Source organism: Puma concolor, chromosome A3 (genome assembly GCF_028749965.1).
Source record: "Puma concolor isolate L17-30 chromosome A3, mPumCon1.1.hap2, whole genome shotgun sequence".
In the NCBI taxonomy this organism is placed as follows: domain Eukaryota; kingdom Metazoa; phylum Chordata; class Mammalia; order Carnivora; family Felidae; genus Puma; species Puma concolor.
In genome coordinates this window covers 128838423-128857036 of record NC_141669.1, presented here as the reverse complement: position 1 = coordinate 128857036, position 18614 = coordinate 128838423, and the positions used below count along the sequence as shown (strand labels likewise).

The 18614-nt window shown below is 39.0% G+C and overlaps 1 protein-coding gene across 2 annotated transcripts in view; it reads right to left on the bottom strand.

Annotated features, from left to right (window-relative positions):
- The window catches only part of CSE1L (chromosome segregation 1 like), a 48186-nt gene that overhangs the window by 20879 nt on the left and 8693 nt on the right, over nt 1-18614 (bottom strand). The window contains exons 2-8 of one of the 2 annotated variants that reach the window (XM_025931719.2): nt 13500-13595; nt 7877-8019; nt 5723-5824; nt 5499-5644; nt 4861-4951; nt 2642-2749; nt 787-879 (exon numbers count right to left, since the gene is read on the bottom strand). In XM_025931719.2, the coding sequence (XP_025787504.2) occupies nt 787-879; nt 2642-2749; nt 4861-4951; nt 5499-5644; nt 5723-5824; nt 7877-8019; nt 13500-13590 (774 nt within the window). In that variant the 5' untranslated portion in view covers nt 13591-13595. Of the gene's footprint in view, nt 1-786; nt 880-2641; nt 2750-4121; nt 4203-4860; nt 4952-5498; nt 5645-5722; nt 5825-7876; nt 8020-13499; nt 13596-18614 lie in introns of those variants that run through there. The other variant, XM_086702431.1, reaches the window with a different exon arrangement.

The following is an 18614-nucleotide window of genomic DNA, read 5'->3' as shown; positions in this document are numbered from 1 at the left end:
CATCAGCCCAGAGCCTGACGTGAGGCTCGAACTCACGGACCGCGAGATCGTGACCTGGCTGAAGTCGGACGCTTAACCGACTGCGCCACCCAGGCGCCCAAGGCTCTCCTTTTAACAATGTAATGATATAGCCTTCTCTATAAATCATGGACCTACCTACACCAGGCCCACAAGAAGAGTAATTCTGTATGTTACAAATAACCAAACATAGAACATCCCACATAATTAAATATTACTTGCCTTCTTGGGTTCTACCTATCAACAGTGCAAGAGTAAAAAAAATTTTAGGATCCAGAATTTAATGTTCAGTGAAACAGGAGACTTTTGATCTCTGGGTCTTGAGTTCGAGCCCTATGTTGGGCAAAGTTTACTTGTGGGGCGCCTGGGTGGCTCAGTTGGTTAAGCGTCCGACTTCGGCTCAGGTCATGATCTCACGGTCCGTGAGTTCGAGCCCCGCGTCGGGCTCTGTGCTGACAGCTCAGAGCCTGGAGCCTATTTCAGATTCTGTGTCTACCTCTCTCTAACCCTCCCCCATTCATGCTCTGTCTCTCTCTGTCTCAAAAACAAATAAACGTTAAAAAAAAATTTAATTAATTAAAAAATAATAATAAAGTAAATGTTCTCAAATAACTATTTCATTTTTTGAAGTCTAATTATATTCCAAAGGTTTCAGAGGGCATTTTTTTTTACATATTTAAAAACTGAGATATAATCAAAATCGAATATTTCAAACAATTCTTCATTTAAAAAAAGGCTACTTGGGAAACATTTTAAAACAATACTTACATCAGTTTGTAGAAGCTTGTTATCTAATGTCAAGAGGGTATGAAAATTGTTCATCCAAGTTTCCATATTATCTTCAAAAAACTCAGGGAGATCCTAGAATAAACACTGACTTGAGACTTTTGATTAAAATAAATGTTATTTTAGTAAGTTTTGCCCCATGCCAAACATTTCCCACATACCTACTGCCTCAAGTCCACACTTTTCATCCTGAGCCAACCATTAACTATTTAGACAAGACTTCTCTATTCCAGCTGGGTCTGGCAGCTGAATAAACCATTGTGTCTTATGTTTATACACTTTCAACCACAAAATGAGGCCACCTCTATTTCCTGTCCCAATCTAAATTTACTTTCTCTCGGAAGGTCTAAGACTGTATGAAACCTTTCCTTACAAAAACTCAGTGCTTACCAGTATCTTCCTTTTCCTTTCTGAACTATCACATTTATTGTAAGATGACCACCCATTCAAACTCATCATCTTACAGTTACTGATTTCCTGTGCCATAGTACTGCCTTTTTAATGAGGGATAAGCCCCCCAAGGTAAAGATTATATTTCCTCTTTTGGTTTCCTTAACTATGCCTAACAAGTTATTAAGAGCCTCAATTCTACCTGATTTCTAAAAATAGAATTCAAAAGAAGGTATAAGCAAAAATAGTGACATCCTTTAAGTAAAAATTTCTCAAACTGGTGTCCAGCGGAACACAGATGCAGATATGCCATGTTGGGATGTTCATCTCCTATTCCACCCATTCCTTTTAGAGAATGCTTTTCCTACCACGGTGAGTGTAGTCATGTTATGAGGATGACGTTCAGGTACTTGGCCCTGGCTCTGAGCAATGAAAAAGCCAAATACCTTCCTCCTGTCTATTTGACATCAAAGAATCAAAAGCAAGAAATACAACAAAACTGGGGCACCTGGGTGGCTCAGTCGGTTGAGCAACCAACTCTTGGTTTCGGCTCAGGTCATCATAGTTCGAGGGATGGAGCCCCCCATCAGGCTCTGTGTTAAGACCCTTCTTCTCATTCTTGGAGCCCTGAATCTTAAAGTAACATTTCAAGAAAAAGAATGGAGGCCACTATCTCAGTAGCAAGAGGGGGACCAGACATTTTCTACTAGAAGTCCATGGCTGTGTTTCTTCTGAAATGCCACAAATTCTTACACCTTTCAACACCTGGCTCTTCAGCCTTCTGTCCCCTATGCTTTCAATAAAAGCCTTTTTGTATAAGCTAGCCAGAGACCTGTAACCAAATCATGGTTTCCCCAGTGTTAATATCCACTTAAATGAATAAAAGAGAAAGGCCTGAAAATGTGATCTCTCAGTGTCTTCAATACTGTATACAGGGTGACTCTCCAAAGCAGTGATTTAGGAAATGGGGTTTCTCTAAGTTATTGGACTACAAGAGAACACTACCTTTCCCCACAAAATACCCACTAGAAATATCCTAGAAATATCTCCAGAACAACTATAAAGTAGAACACTATTTGCAGACAAAAAATGGAGGAAGTCAGAGAAATACTAATTACTTTCTTTGCAGAAAAATCAATGCTGGCCAAGAAGTCTTTATCAATTCAGAACCTATATATTTGACATCAAAGAATCAAAAGCAAGAAACACAACAAAACTGGGGCGCCTGGGTGGCTCAATCGGTTGAGCATCCAACTCTTGGTTTCGGCTCAGGTCATCATAGCTCGTGGGATGGAGCTAACAGCTATATGTGCTATTATATGTGCTATATATTAGCTATCTGTGCTAACAGCATGGAGTCTGCTTGGGATTCATTCTCTCTCTCTCTCTCAAAATAAGTAAATAAACTTAAAAATTAAAAAAAAAAAAGAAATGTAACAAAACTCACCTGAAAGTTTAAACTGTAGAACAATTTTGAGATAAGGATCAGGGAAGAAAAAAGAATCCTTAGGGCAGAGGCATCATTTGCATGGGTACTGCAGAGTTCAATAGTGGCCTTGGCAAGGAAATTAGGAACACAGTTTTAATGTTATATAAACTTTAGTCAAATAAGGTGAGACTACTTATATCTTCTCCAAAATTTACCCTTTAAATAGTATACGGTCATATAAGAGATTCTGAAAAAATATATTACAACAGTATATATTTTTACATTGTCCATAATAGCACTACTAAAAAGTCCAATGTTAATATTTCAACTAGATCCTTCTATCCTCCTTTGTGCATATAAATATATTACAAAATTGTCTTTATCTGCTCTCATTAAATAATTCCCCTGCCACCTGGCATTTAATTTGTTTCCAATTATTTATTATTCTAACTATAATAAACAGGCTGATCTAAAACTATGCATACCTTTAATTTTTGCAGTATGAAATTCTAGAAGTGTATTACCAAAGCAGAGCACTATGCTATGAGCACAGGTTTTGCAAGCCAGATAAAACTGGATATAATCCAGACTCTTGTTCATCATGAGCATTACTTTGAGCAATTACTTTACTGAGCCCCAATCTCCTCATCTGTAATCTGAAAATAATGCCTACCTCAGAGAATGAGAATGAAGAAATACACATAAAATATCCTAGTACTTCGTGGAATATGTAAAAGACACTCAACAAATCTTACTTCCTATATCCTGGAGTTAAGAAATATGAATATAAAGGTTTTCTTAATGAAATGTCAAACTCCAGACACTACCATTTATAATCCAATGGACAGGACATCAGACTTCATTTCACTGCACTCTAACACTTTTAACATTAGTAAAACGAAATAAAAATCTGTGCCAACCCAATAGGTGGAAAATCTTGATTACATTTTATCCAATTTTATTTTCTTAGATAAAAATGTACAGTCGACAGGGAGCCTGGTGGCTCAGTCGGTTGAGTGTCTGACTTTGGCTCAGGTCACGATCTCACAGTTCTGGGGTTGGAGCCCCTTGCTCTTGCTGTCAGCACACAGTTCACTTCAGATCCCCTCCCCACCCCGCTCTCTCAAAAATAAATAAACATTAAGAAAAAATGTACAATCAGTAAGACATCCTAACCATGAAAAATTTCTGTGCACACTTTACATCTTAGAAGTTGTATCATACAACTTTCCTTTTTTGAATATAGGAAAGGAGTAGCTTTTCCAGAGTTATTAGCAAAACTAGGTTAAGGCTTGGCTCCCTTTTTTATTAGCTGGGGGATACTGAATCCTCTCTCCTTATCTGAAAAAAGGTTAAAAATCTATCTCTTTCGGGGTGCCTGGCTAGCTCAGTCAGAAGAGCATGTGACTCTTAATCTTGGCATCTTGAGTCCAAGCCCCTTGTTGGGTGTAGGGATTACTTAAAAAAACTTAAGAGGGAAAAAAAAAAACGGGGGCACCTGGATGGCTGTTGGTGGAGCACGTGACTCTTGATCCCATTGGGGTTTTAAGTTCAATCCCCACATTGCACGTGGATATTGCTTAAAAATAATTTTAAAAAAAACTTTTTTAAATCTTTCAATCTTATAGGATTCTCAGAGATAAAGAACATGTTTAGGAAAGCAGCCTGTGCACCATAAGATGTACAAATATATAAATTAATTAGTTGAACTATATGTAAAGTCAAATCAAAATGGGGAGCGATTCCTTTAGAAACACACATTCAGGCAAACCGTAAGAGACTCTTAAGGACTGAAAACAAACTGAGGGTTGATGGGGGGTGGGGGAGAGGGGAAAGTGGGTGATGGGCATGAAGGAGGGCACCTGTTGGGATGAGCACTGGGTGCTGTATGGAAGCCAATTTGACAATAAATTATATTTTAAAAAATAACAAACATTCAAATACTTGAGTGAAATATGATGTCTGGGATTTGCTTTTAAGTATTCCTACAAAGGAGAGGAAGGGAGGGGGAAAAAGTAATACTGTTAACCTTGTGTAACAGTAACAGATACATGGGAGTTAATGACATCATCTTCTCTATTTCTGTACAGGTTTGGAATTTTTCAAAAGAAATGCTGCTCTAAGTATTACCTATCAAATAGACTTAAAGCATTCTCTTAAATAAAATCCACACAAATAATTAAGCAGTTTAAAATATTAAGTAATTTTACAGTATCACAAAGATAGTATTCCATTACCTTAAACAGATTAGTCAAAGGTAAAGCAAAGGCATCCAGAACAAGTTTAATTTCAGTCCATAACTCATTAGACTTAAATTCATGGCGATATCTAAAAAATTAAGGTAAAGTAGGTAAATTTACAAGCTTTATGTTTATTGACTTTAGGCCTTCAAGGATAGATTAGACTACTTAAGAAACAAACATAATAATGAACTGAGAAGCTTATCTCTTATTCTAAGATTACCAAGTTCAAAGGAATGACAACAGTCACAAAAATACAACTATTTACACAAACAAAAGCATTTGAAAAAAAGTATTTTAAAAATATGAATTGGGCCTCCTGGGTGACTCAGTTTAGCTTCCAACTCCTGATCGCAGCTCAGGTCATGATCTCACAGTTGGTGAGTTTGAGCCCTCTGTGTTGACAGCAGGAAGCCTGCTTGGGATTCTGTGTCTCTTCCCTCTGCCCCTCTCTCTCTTAATAAATAAAATTAATATTTTATAAATATATGAATTTATCGGGGCACCTAGCTGGCTCAGTTGGAAGAGCATGAGACTCTTGATCTGGGGATTGTGAGTTTGAAACCCAAGTTGGGGGTACAGATTACTTACAAATCTTAAAAAAAAAAAAAAAAAAAAAAAGAATTTATCAATACCTTTTAAATAAAGAATGTGCTGTACGAAGGACTCCATTAATAACATGGAAATCTCCACTCTGAAAACGATTCACCATTTCTGTCAACAAGTCAGGCCATTTCTGAGGGAAATCTTCTCTGCCAATAATGCTAATAGCATCACTTAACTGGAGCGGGAAGGGAAAAGATTAATTAGATCAAAGCTCTGCAAACAAGCCTCCTTAAATAGTAGGGCCTTACATTACCTGCTTCTGAATTTGCTCTGGGCTGCTAAGCATCAAGTGCACTATGTTGGCTTTAATAGCTACACGGTCAGCTTCGCAAATTTTGTTCGGTTCATCTTCAACCTTAAAAGCAAAACATCAATACCAAGTAACATGAAGTCCATATCCATGACCATATGGGTTTATAGATAAAAATGTATATTCTATCCCAAATGCAAATATTTTACATACAAATCAACGAGCTTCACTGGCTCCCTGATGCCAGTGAAAAATCTGAGTTCTATATGTCACCATTCTCAGAACACATGGTTAAAGTCTTTATGGACATGCACGGCACAGGCCACATCCATCTCCAGAACCTTCAATCTGACCCTTGCCTTAAGTCAGAGGTCTTTTCAATGAAAACTTCTTGATCATTACTAGCTGGAAAACATCCAGGACTACATCACTCAAAGAGGTTCTGGAAGTCTCACCACTTTTACAAATCAAGACAGAAGAAGAGGGCTAGCGTGTCTGCAGAGGGATGGATTTTTAAACATCCTACGTTTCACTAGTTGTTTCTTCACTATGTGTGGTAACACCTAACTGCACAAGCTTAAAAAAACTATTTACTACATTTACTACCTCATAAACTCTTTCACGAAATGAAGACAAAAGAAGAATTCTAAATAAATATTTAGGCATATTTATAGTTGACTTTTTAGAAAAACTGACCATTTTTGTCAACCTTAATACTTTCTAAATATCATCACTGCTATCACTTCAAAACAATTCTTTTCTTTTTTTCTTTACCCTAAGTCAGGGTTTCCTCAATCGCAACATTACTGGCATTCTGAGTCAGATAAATCTTTGGTATGGGAATCTTTTTTGTACGCTGTAGGGCAGTTACCAGCATCCCTGGTTTCTACCCACTAGACCCTGGGCCCCCAGCTATGACAACCAAAATGTCTCCAAAGATATTTGCAGGCAAAATTATCCCCCATTGAGAACCACTGTCATAAGGTAGGGAAAATACCTTAATTTCTAATTTTGCAATTAAACTTGCAATATAATAGGATTCACCTTAAAATTAGAATCTATTTCCACATACCCCTTATCAAAAACTCCAAATCTAAATTATTTCACATTCTACAAATTTTTAATATATGTAACATGGTTTTATAACTGTGTTTAATTTTTTCCAGTCCGTAAGAGACACTGCTTCAATTATTCAGTAAGATCTGTGTCTTCCCACAGAATCTCTCTTCATTGACAATGAGCTATGTTCAAATTCAACCATAATGGATGGGCGCCTGGGTGGCTCAGTCAATTCCTGATCTTGGCACAGGTCATGATCTCGCAGTCTGTGGGATGGAGGCCCATACCAGGCCCTGTACTGGCGGCATGGAGGCTGCTTGGGATTCTCTCTCTCCTCTCTCACCCCCGTCCATGTCTCCCCCCCACCAAATAAATAAGCTTAAAAAAATTTTTTTTTTCAACCATAATGGAGGCAAAAACCAAGTCTCACACTCTACCAACCTGGGTTAGCAAGTTCAAGTTATCTATATGAACTCAAATGAAACAATAGGAACTTTGGAGAAGCATCCTGTCTAGCTTTTGTTAAGTCTTTCAGAATTTCTATACAGACAAATCATGTCATCTGTGAACAAAGTTTTATGTTTTCCTTCCCTATCAGTATACCTTTTCCTTCCTCTTATTCCATTAGCAACGACTTCCAATACAATGTTGAAAAGGAGTGATGAGAGGGGACATCCTTGCTTTGTATCTCATCTTAGTGAAAAAGTTTCAAGTTTCTCACCATTAAGTAGGATATTAGCTCTAGGCTTTTTGTAGTTAGTCTTTATAAAGTCAAGAAAGTTCTCTTCCATTCCTAGTTTACTGACAGTTTTACCATGGATGGGGGTAGGATCTTGTTAAATGCTTTTTATTCATCTACTGATATGATGCATTAACTGATTTTTCAATGTTGAACCAGCCTTGCATACCTAGGATAAATCCCACTTGGTCATAGTTTGTAATTCTTTTTACACCTTTTTGGATTTGATCTGCTAATATTTTGTTGAAGAGGGTTCTATTTAATTTTATCTTTAATCTGTGTCTGAATCTTTCAGGAGCACTGCATATATAAATCTTAAACATACAGGTTATGAGACTGTGTGTTCACAAAATACTTACAATTCTCCAATTTCTTTTAATATAGTTCTTGAATGTTACTGAGGCACACACTTTGATAACATTATCCTGGGACTTTTCCAGCAAAGTTAAAAGCAACAGTGGATAATTCTGATTTCCTTCTACAGATTCAAGAAACTTCTCAGCTGTAAAAGAATTTTCATGTTAGAAGATTTGTTACTTTAACCAAATCTTTCCATTTTATATACAGGTGAGCTATGTAGATCTGATTAAAAGCATCAAAAAATTAGGGGCACCTGGGTGGCTAAGTTGGTTAAGTGTCCAACTCTTGATTTCAGCTCAGGTCATGATCCCAGGGTTGTGGAACTGAGCCCGCATCAGATTCCACACTGAGTGTGGAGCCTGCTCAGGATTTTTTCCCTCTCTCCTCTCTCTCTGCCCCTTCCCCTTCTTGCACTGTCTCCCTCTCTCTAAATAAACAGTTTCAAATCACTTTACCATCCATTAAAACTCACTTGAGGGCACCTGGGTGGCTCAGTCAGTTAAGCGTCAGACTCAGGCTCAGGTCATGATCTCAAGGTTTGTAAATTTGAGTCCCATGTTGGGCCCTGTGCTGAAAGTTCAGAGCCTGGAGCAGGCTTCAGATTCTGTGCCTCCCACTCTCTCTGCCCCTCCCCTGCTTGTGCTCTCTCTCTCTCAAAAATAAATAAACATTAAAAATTTTTTTTTTTTTTTAGTTAAAAAAAACACAAAAAAACACCTCACTTGATTCTGGCAAACCTGTAACATGGCCTGACTGATCACCCCTGCAGAAGGAAAATCTGCTTCTCAGATTAAGTGACTCTCTGGCAAATTCATAATGAGACCTTCTTCAACTTAGGATGGAACTATGTCCCGATAAAAGCATGCTAAGTTCAAAATGTCAGAAGTCAAAACTGCATTCATTATACCTAATGTACTCATTAGCCCAGCCTACTTGAAAGTGCTCAGAACACTTAAATTAGCCTACAGTTGGGCAAAACCATCTATTGCAAAGCCTATTTTATAACAAAGTGTTTCTATCTCATGTAATTTGCTGAGTACTATACTGAGAGTGAAATCAGAAAAGTTATATGGGTACAGAATGGTTGTCAGTGTGCTGGTTGTTTACCTTTGTGACAACATGACTGAATGGGAGCGTGGCTTGCTGTCACTGCCCAGCACCGTGAAACAGTATTGTACTGCCGCCTATCACTGGCCCAGGGAGAAGTTCAAAATTCACAATCTGAAGTATGGTTTCTACTAAACATGTGTTGCTTTTGCACCAACCTATCATCAAAAATTCACTGAGGGATGGATGGGGCACCTGGGTGGCTCAGTCAGTTGAGCGTCCAGCTTCAGAGCAGGTCATGATCTCACGGTTTATGGGTTTGAGCCCCGCGTCGGGCTCTGTGCTGGCAGCTCAGAACCTGGACCCTGCTGCGGATTCTGTGTCTCCCTCTCTCTCTGCCCCTACTCCACTCGCACTCTGTCTCTGTCTCTCAAAAATGAATAAATGTAAAAAAAAATTATAAAGAATTACAGTAAAAAAAAAAAAAATCACCAAGGGGCACCTGGGTGGTTCAGTCAGTTGAGCGTCCAACTTCAGCTCAGGTCATGATCTCACGGTTTGTGGCTTCGAGACCCACACTGGGCTCTCAGCTGTCAGTGTAGAGCCTGCTTCAGATCCTGTCTCCCTCCCTCTCTGTCCCTCCCCTACTCATTCTCTCTCTTTCAAAAATAAATAAAAACACTAAAAAATTTTTCACTGAGTGGAACCATCAAGTTGAAGACTGTTCTGGTTTATTCCAGAAGGATTATTATTAGTACTATTAGCAATGGCAGTAAAAAAAAATTTATACTACTGTGATGAAAATCAAATGAATTAATGCATGCTAATGTATATTTTTATTAATCATATGGGTCTGGTGCTTTACTCACATCTCGGATCTATTATTTCCTTAATTGTCACTACTACCCATAGGTATATTATCCTTATTTTAAAAACAAGACCCCTGAAAATAAATAAATAAATAAATAGATAGATAGATAGATAGATAGATAGATAAATAAATGAATAATAAAAACAAGACCCCTGGAGTTAGGTAGTCTTAAGATCACACAGCTAGATTTCATCACTGATAAAGTTTTAGTGCAGTCCTTATTCTATCATACTGGCCCTCAATGTTCTTCTCAAACTAAACATTGTTAATACCAGCAAAAAATATTCAAAGATTTTACCCACATATTTTCAACTCCTACACTTAAGGGATAATCAGTCTTCTGAGTTTACTGATCACAGTGAGGGTTTATAACATTTCCTCTTTACAAGCTTCATAAGGCAACACCTACCCTAAGGTCCCGATATGTATTGAGAAGGTCTCCTTTTAGCATCTATTTGTTTCTTTTTTTTTTTTTTTTTCAACGTTTATTTATTTTTGGGACAGAGAGAGACAGAGCATGAACGGGGGAGGGGCAGAGAGAGAGGGAGACACAGAATTGGAAACAGGCTCCAGGCTCTGAGCCATCCGCCCAGAGCCCGACGCGGGGCTCGAACTCACGGACTGCGAGATCGTGACCTGGCTGAAGTCGGACGCTTAACCGACTGCGCCACCCAGGCGCCCCAGCATCTATTAGTTTCTACAATTTAGATTTTCTACAATCTACACCTCTCTTCTTTCTGAACTGGGTCCCAAGAGTTTGGCGTCCATCCTCAAATCTTCCCTACTTTGTGCTCATCATGTCTTTTTTATTTTTTTAAATTTTTTTTTTCAACATTTATTTATTTTTTGCGACAGAGAGAGACAGAGCATGAACGGGGGAGGGGCAGAGAGAGAGGGAGACACAGAATCGGAAACAGGCTCCAGGCTCTGAGCCATCAGCCCAGAGCCTGACGCGGGGCTCGAACTCCCGGACCACGAGATCGTGACCTGGCTGAAGTCGGACGCTTAACCGACTGCGCCACCCAGGCGCCCCCATCATGTCTTTTTTAAAAGATGAGGAATATGGGGCACCTGGGTGGCTCAGTCAGTTAAGCATCCAACTTCAGCTCAGGTCATGATCTTATGGTTCGTGGGTTTGAGCCCTACATCGGGCTCTGTGCTGACAGCTCAGAGCCTGGAGCCTGCTTCAGATTGTTTCTCCCTCTCTCTCCGCCCCTCCCCTGCTCACATTCTGTCTCTCAAAACTGAATAAAACCGTTAAAAACATTTTTTTTTTTTTTAATAAAAAATAAAAGATGAGGAATGCTAGGGGGTGCCTGGGTGTCTCAGTAAGCTGAGAGTCAACTCAGGTCATGATCTCACAGTCAGTGGTAAGACTGACCACTGCATCAGGCTCAGCACTGGACATAGAGCCTGCTTAAGATTCTCTCTCCTCTTCTACCCCGCTCCTACTCACATGTGCACGCTCTCTCTTCTCTCTCATTCCCTCTGTCTCTCAAAAAAAAAAAAAAAAAAAGATGAGGAATGGTAAACTGGAAAATGTTGGGGCACCTGGGTGACTCAGTCAGTTAAATGTCCGACTTTGGCTCAGGTCATGGCCTCACAGTTCGTGAGTTTGAGCCCCATGTTGGGTTCTGTGCTGACAGCTCATAGCCTGGAGCCTGCTTTGGATTCTGTGTCTCCCTCTCTTTGCCCCTCCCAAGCTCACACACTCTCTCTCTCTCAAAAATAAAAACATTAATAAATAAAATGAACTGGAAAATGATTTTCAAGAGGGACACACTATGGTTTTGTAGGAGTCTGGAAGGCTTTGGCTGTTTCCTCTCAGTGGTTAGCACTGCCCACAGGGCAACACACTGTATCCATGCTCTGGGGAAAGCCCATATAAATTGCCAGATCTCTTTCTTAAATTGAAATCAATACCCTGAAAGAAGTCTCATGAGTTTACGTCAAATTATTTCTGTGCTCATTTCCTTCAACTTGCTCACAAAATATTTACAACGACATGTTTCTACACACTCAAAGCGCCTCAAACTGTCTTCCAGTTCATCCATACCAGTCTCATCTCAAGAACCAAAGGAGCACAGTGCTATCTATAAGCTGAGATCCGCTACACATTTCAACCTCCAGATCATTTTCTAAAGATGTTGAGTTGGTCTAGTACAACCTGAGAAATGCTATGTTCATAACTCTTTTCCAGAAAACATCAATTTATTCCTACACTCTGTCCCTGGAATCGTAAACAGTAACCACCTCACCTTACAAACACACAATTATTAAAAATCATTTTCAACAGACAGGGTTTGCAGAGGCTTTCTGGGAAAGTCTAAGAAGATTACAGCCATTAATTTTCCTTCCTCCAGGAACACATTACTTCTTTAAGCACTAATGGGGAAAACCACAATTTTCCCTCTCAGAAATCACAAGGCTATCCTAGAAGAGAATGGATGTATTAACATGTTTACAATTCTACTTATTTTACAGAACATAAATCTTCAACACACACACATACACACATGCACTCACTCATTTCTTTGTGAGGCCATGCTAAAAGCCTCTTTCTGAGCATGCACATTAGTATGTTCTGCAGAAGTGGGATGAGCATACCTGGTTTTAATAAGGCTTACATTGAGAACCATCAACTGACTACCCCTCCCACAAGAGACATCTGGCTCTCAGAAGTAGTTTGCTTTTTCTGCACAGTATTTCAATTTTTTGAACTCAGATGTTATCATTTAAAAATGAGGACATTGCACACTTCACAGAAACGTCTTTTATTTTTGAAGCAAAGCTGGAAATCTGATTCAGCAAGACTGGTTTGAATCCCCCAAAGTTAGCTCATCCCAAAAGCCCTTAACCAAGGTATGTAAGTCACATATTACCAGTCCCCACTTGGCCTGCCTCCATCATTTACCTTCACATCTGACTCCTGTGGGCATCTGAGTTTACAATTCCAAGCTTAGGGGCACTTGGGTGGCTTACAGGGTTAAGCATCCAACTCTTGATCTCTCTGGTCTGACTTTGGGTCAGGTCATGATCTCCGGCAGTTCAGGAATTCAAGCCCCGCATTGGTCCAGCACTCCGTGCAGAGCCTGCTTGGGATTCTCTCTCTCCCTCTCTCTCTCTGCCTCCCCTGCACTTGACAGGCACTCACTCTCTCTCTTCTCTCTCTCAAAATAAATAAACTTAAAAGAAAATCTAAGCTTATACTAAATTTCTAACAGAAACTGGTCAAATACAGAAGAGAGGAACCTTGGTCTTAAAACATATTAATTAAATCAAACTCAACATGGGGATTATGAGACTGTCTCATTACCTGATTTAATTAATCACTTTTTAGGCAATTAACTTTCATCTCTGTGCCCTAATTATTATCTCTCTAAAACTGGCAAATGTGGGGATTTTCAGAAAGGTGAAGGGACAAGGTATTCTAGACACAGTGCTTTTTAATCCAAGACACCAAATAAAAGAGATTTTACTCAAAAAACAAAACCAAACCAAAAACACCCATCACCATACATTACAGCAGCTATAAGCAGCCAACCATCTACTTTATAGCTGGAGAATGAAAAAGAAACTATGCCTGAAAATCAAAGTGTAAATCTTTTTTTTTTTTAACTTACAAATACAGGTAGATTATACAAAGGTTTTCCTCACCTGTTCTTAAAGAATAGATCAAACCACAAAACATCTATTCTCTTTACCTGGACGTCTGATGGCAGGATCTGGATCAAGAGTTTTCTTTAAATATTCTGTTAGCGTTTGCAAATTTGCATCGCTGAGCTCCATTGCCATAGAACCTAAAACAAAAAATGAGGTTTGGTAAATTGGTCACATTGGGACATAGTGATTTACATAAAAGAGTACTTTTGTACTATGGGTCTTCCCCTCTCTGAAGGTCATCCATTTGTTACATTTTAAGGTATGGGCTATATAAGCCTGACTCAGCTCAGACAAGATTCCAGAAGATAATGGGCTTTTTTGAAAATGGTTAGCTAATTTTGAGATGAAGAATATACATACCACAAAGTAAAAAAAGAAGGTGCAGAAAAACAAAGCTGAATAATTGATCAAAGTCACATAACATTTATTAGATTTAATGCTACAAAAAAAGGCAGACAAGAGTTTAAAAAAAGACTCAGTAGGAACTTTTTTTTAAAAAGGCCCACCATGGGGCGCCTGGGTGGCTCAGTCGGTTGAGCGTCCGACTTCAGCTCGGGTCATGATCTCGCGGTCCATGAGTTCGAGCCCCGCGTTGGGCTCTGTGCTGACAGCTCAGAGCCTGGAGCCTGTTTCAGATTCTGTGTCTCCCTCTCTCTCTGACCCACCCCTGTTCATGTTCTCTCTCTGTTTCAAAAATAAATAAACTTAAAAAAAATTAAAAAAAATAAAAAATAAATAAATAAATAAATAAAAATAAAAAGGCCCACCATAGGGGTGCCTGGGTGGCTCAGTCGGTTAAGTGTCCGGCTTTGGCTCAGGTCATGATCTCACAGTTCGTGGGATGGAGACCCATGTCAGGCTCTGTGTTTTCAACTGGAGCCTGCTTCAGATTCTGTGTCTCCCTCTCTCTCTGCCCCTCCCCTGCTAGCACCTGTCTCACTCCCTCTCAAAAATAAACATTAAAAAAAATAAATAAAAGGGGCCACCATAAGAAATTACAATTTTAAGAAGTAAGGATCCCATAAAGAGTTCTGAGATTAAAGAAACTAGAATAAATTTCTTTGTGCACAACATGCAATCACAAGCACTGACAACAAACCAGATGCTAAGAATCTGTACCTGGGGAGAGAACGCTGGGGTTCAGAGGATGACAGCTATTATTATGATTAAAAAGGAACCTTCTACACTAAAAGCAAAGATAAGCAAGTGGGACTACATCAAACTAAAAAGCTTCTGCACAGCAAAGGAAACCATCAAAATAGAAAAGGCAGCCTACCAAATGGGAGCAATTATTTGCAAATCATATATCTGATGAGAGGTTAATACCCAAAATATATTTTTAAAAACCCACACAACTCAGGGTGCCTGGGTGGCTCAGTCGGTTAAGCCGTCGATTTCGGCTCAGGTCGTGATCTCGCAGTCTGTGAGTTCGAGCCCCGCATCACGCTCTGTGCTGGCAGCTCAGAGCCTGGAGCCTGCTTCTGATTCTGTGTCTCCCTGTCTCTCCCCTGCTTGCTGTCTCTGTCTCTGTCTCTCTCTCAAAAATAATAAACATTAAAAAAAATTAAAAAAAAAAACCCACACAACTCAAAAGCAAAAAAAAAGAAAAAAAAATCTGAGTAAAAAATGGGCGGAAAATCTGAACAGACATTTTTCCAAGGCACAGAGATGGCCAACGGTTACATGAAAAGGTTCTCAACTTCACTAATCATCAGTAAAATGCAAATCAAAACCACAATGAGACATTACCTCACACCTGTTAGAATAGCAATCATCAAAAAGACAAGAGATAACAAGTGTTGATGAGGATGTGGAGAAAAGGGAAGCTTTGTGCACGGCTGGTGGGAATGTAAACTGGTACAACCACTGTGGAAAATAGTATGGAGATTCCTCAAAAAATTAAAAAAAGAACTATCACAGATCATGTGATCCAGAAATTCCACTTCTGGGTATTTCTCAAAGGAAGTGAAAACATTAATTCAAGGGGCGCCTGGGTGGCTCAGTCAGTTGAGCGTCCGACTTCGGCTCAGGTCACAATCTCATGGTTTGTGAGTTCGAGCCCTGCATCAAGCTCTGGGCTGATGGCTCAGAGCTTGGAGCCTGCTTCCGATTCTGTGTCTCCCTCTCTCTCTGCCCCTCCCCCATTCATGCTCTGTCTCTCTCTGTCTCAAAAATAAACATTAAAAAAAATTAAAAAAAAAAATTAAAAAAAAAAACATTAATTCAAAAAGATATCTGCACCTCTATGTTCACGGCAGCATTTTTTTTTTTTTTTTTACAGCAGCCAAGACAGGGAAATAACCTAAGTGTTCATCACTGGATAAATGGATACAGAAAATGTGATAATGTGTATACAATGGAATATTATTCAGCCATAAAAAGGGTAACCCTGCCACTTGTGACAAAACAGATGGATTTTTTTTTTTTAATTAGGCTCTATGCCCAACGTAGAGGTTGAACTCATGACCCCAAGATCAAGAGTTGCATGCCCTGAGCCAGCCATGTGCGCCCTGGACGGATCTTGAGGGCATTATGCTAAGTGAAATAAGTCAGAGAAAGATAAATACTGTATGATTACTTTAATGTGGAATTTAAAATTTAAACAAACACACCAGAGCTCATACATATAGAGAACCAAATGGTGGTTACCAGAGGTGGGGCTTAGGGGTGTATGAAATGGGTGAAGAGGGTCAAAATGTACAAAATTCCAGTTATAAGTAAGTCATGAGGATATAATGTATAGCATGGTGACCATAATTAATAATATAGGGGGCATCTGACCAGCTCAGTTGCGGGAACATGGAACTCTTGATCTTGGGCTTGTGTGTTCAAGCACCACATTGGGTGCAGAAATTACTAAAATAGATAAACAAACAAACAATACTGTATTGTGCGGCAGCTGGCTGGCTCAGTCGGTAGAGCATGGGACTCTTTATCTTGGGGTCATAAGTTCCAAGCCCCATGTTGGGCACAGAGCCTATGTAAGAAAAACAAAGTTCTAATGACAAAAAAAAAAAAAAATCTGTAAGGGCACCTGAGTGGCTCAGTTAAGCATCTGACTTCAGCTCAGATCATGATCTCACAGCTCGTTGAGTTCAAGCCCCACATCCAGCTCTGTGCTGACAGCTCAGAGTCTGGAGCCTGCTTCAGATTCTGTGTCTCCCTCTCTCTCTGCCCCTCCCCTGCTCTTGCTCTGTCTCTCTCTCTCTCCTTCAAAAATAAATACACATTAAAAAAAACTTTTTTTTTTAAATCTGTAATTATGTTTAGTTATGGATGTTAACTAGATATGCTGTGGTCATTTCACAATATATACATATATTACTCATTGTATTATACACCCAAACCTAATGGTAATGTCAATTACAGCTCAATAAAAAAAGGTAACCATTAACTTAAAAAGGGGGGGAGGATGGAAGGTCTCCATGGCTCAACTGGTTAAGGTTAAACGTCTGACTCTTGATTTCAGCTCAGGTCATGATCTCATGGATCGTGAGTTCAAGAAGCCCCCTATCAGACTCCTCACTGACAGTGCAGAGCCTGCTTGGGATTCTCTCTCCCTCTCTCTCTCAAAATAAGTAAACTTAAAAAAGTAACAATTTTATTAAGTAAATATTCAAATCTTAAACAACACCAAATATAAATCACAGAATACACTGCCACTGACCAAAAAAAATTCACATCTATTACAAATTCTAAACTAAATCTATGGCTTATACCCACATGACTGATGACATAAAGAAATACAGACAGAAAAAACAGCACATATATACAGATTATAAGAGTGAGTGCGTGCACACATCACTCTCCATAAACAAAAAGCTTGAGAATGCTATAAAAGAGGACTCTGTGGTCTCCGGGTTGTTGCTGAGTAGGTAAAATTAAGTGCAAACTGACAGAACTTTCTGGGGCGATAAAAAATGTTCTAAAACCGTGCTGATGAGATGGTGGTGACAGATGCACAACTGTATACAATTATTAATGACACTCACCAAAAAGTACACTTCACATGAACTCACAGTAAGTTATACTTCAATAGTTATTTTTTAAAACTGCACTTCTGCTTAGATCCCAGGACCCAGCTTTAGGGAAAAAGTCACACTAGCTCCCAGGAACTTAGGAAATGTCGCCTTTTCAAGGCAACCATGCACCCAACTAAATTTGGAGCTTCTAGAACAAAGAAGAAAAAAATTAAGTATGTAATAATTTTCGTGAAATGTAATTAAGCTAAGTGGAAAAAAAGTCAAATACACTACAATTCAAACTATGTAAAAAAAAAAAAATTTAGGTGTGGCTGGCTGGCTCAGTTGATAAGAGTGTGCAACTTTTGATCTCAGGGTGCAGGGTTTTAAGTTCGAGCCTCACACTGGGTACAGAGATTACTTAAAATCTTTAAAAAATGTATACATACCCCCATCTATAGAAAAATACACTCCAAAATGTAAACAGTGATAAACTATGTGATGAACACCAGACATTTTTGTTCTCTTCATATTCTTTTAGATTTTCCTGATATCCTACAGAACTACCTGTATGTATTACACTTACAATCAGAAAGTTATTAAAATTTTATGGCATTTTTAAGGGGACCTAGGTGGCTCAATCAGTTAAGCATCCAACTTTGGCTCAGGTCATGATCTCAGTTTGTGAGTTTTAGCTCTGCACAGGGCTCTCTGCTATCAGCATAGAGCTCCCTTCAGATCCTGTCCCCTTTTCTCTCTCCTCCCCTGCTCGCGCTCTCTCACTAATAGTAAATAAACATTAAAAAGTAAGTAAATAAAATTTTGTTGTCTTTTTAAAATGACCTTGTCACAGGTAATTAAATTTAGGCTCTCAATGGAGCTTACATATTAGTTGGAAGACAAGACACAACTGTGATTCCAGCTACAAACTAATCCCTTTCCTGCAGTTTTGAAATCCAAAAATCTATAAACTGAAAGGTTTTTTTTTGTTGTTGTTTTTTAAGTTTGTGGCAAACTCATTTAGCAGCAAAACCTGGCCCAAACTGCCTGAGGCTATAAATAAAGTATCTTACTTTGTATAAAAATTTGTCTTACTTAAGAAATACTAACGTGTTTGCAGAGTGCTACCCCACATCCCACAGAGAAAGTTGCATAATCCACAGTATGTGCATCCAAAAAGAAAGCCTGAAACAC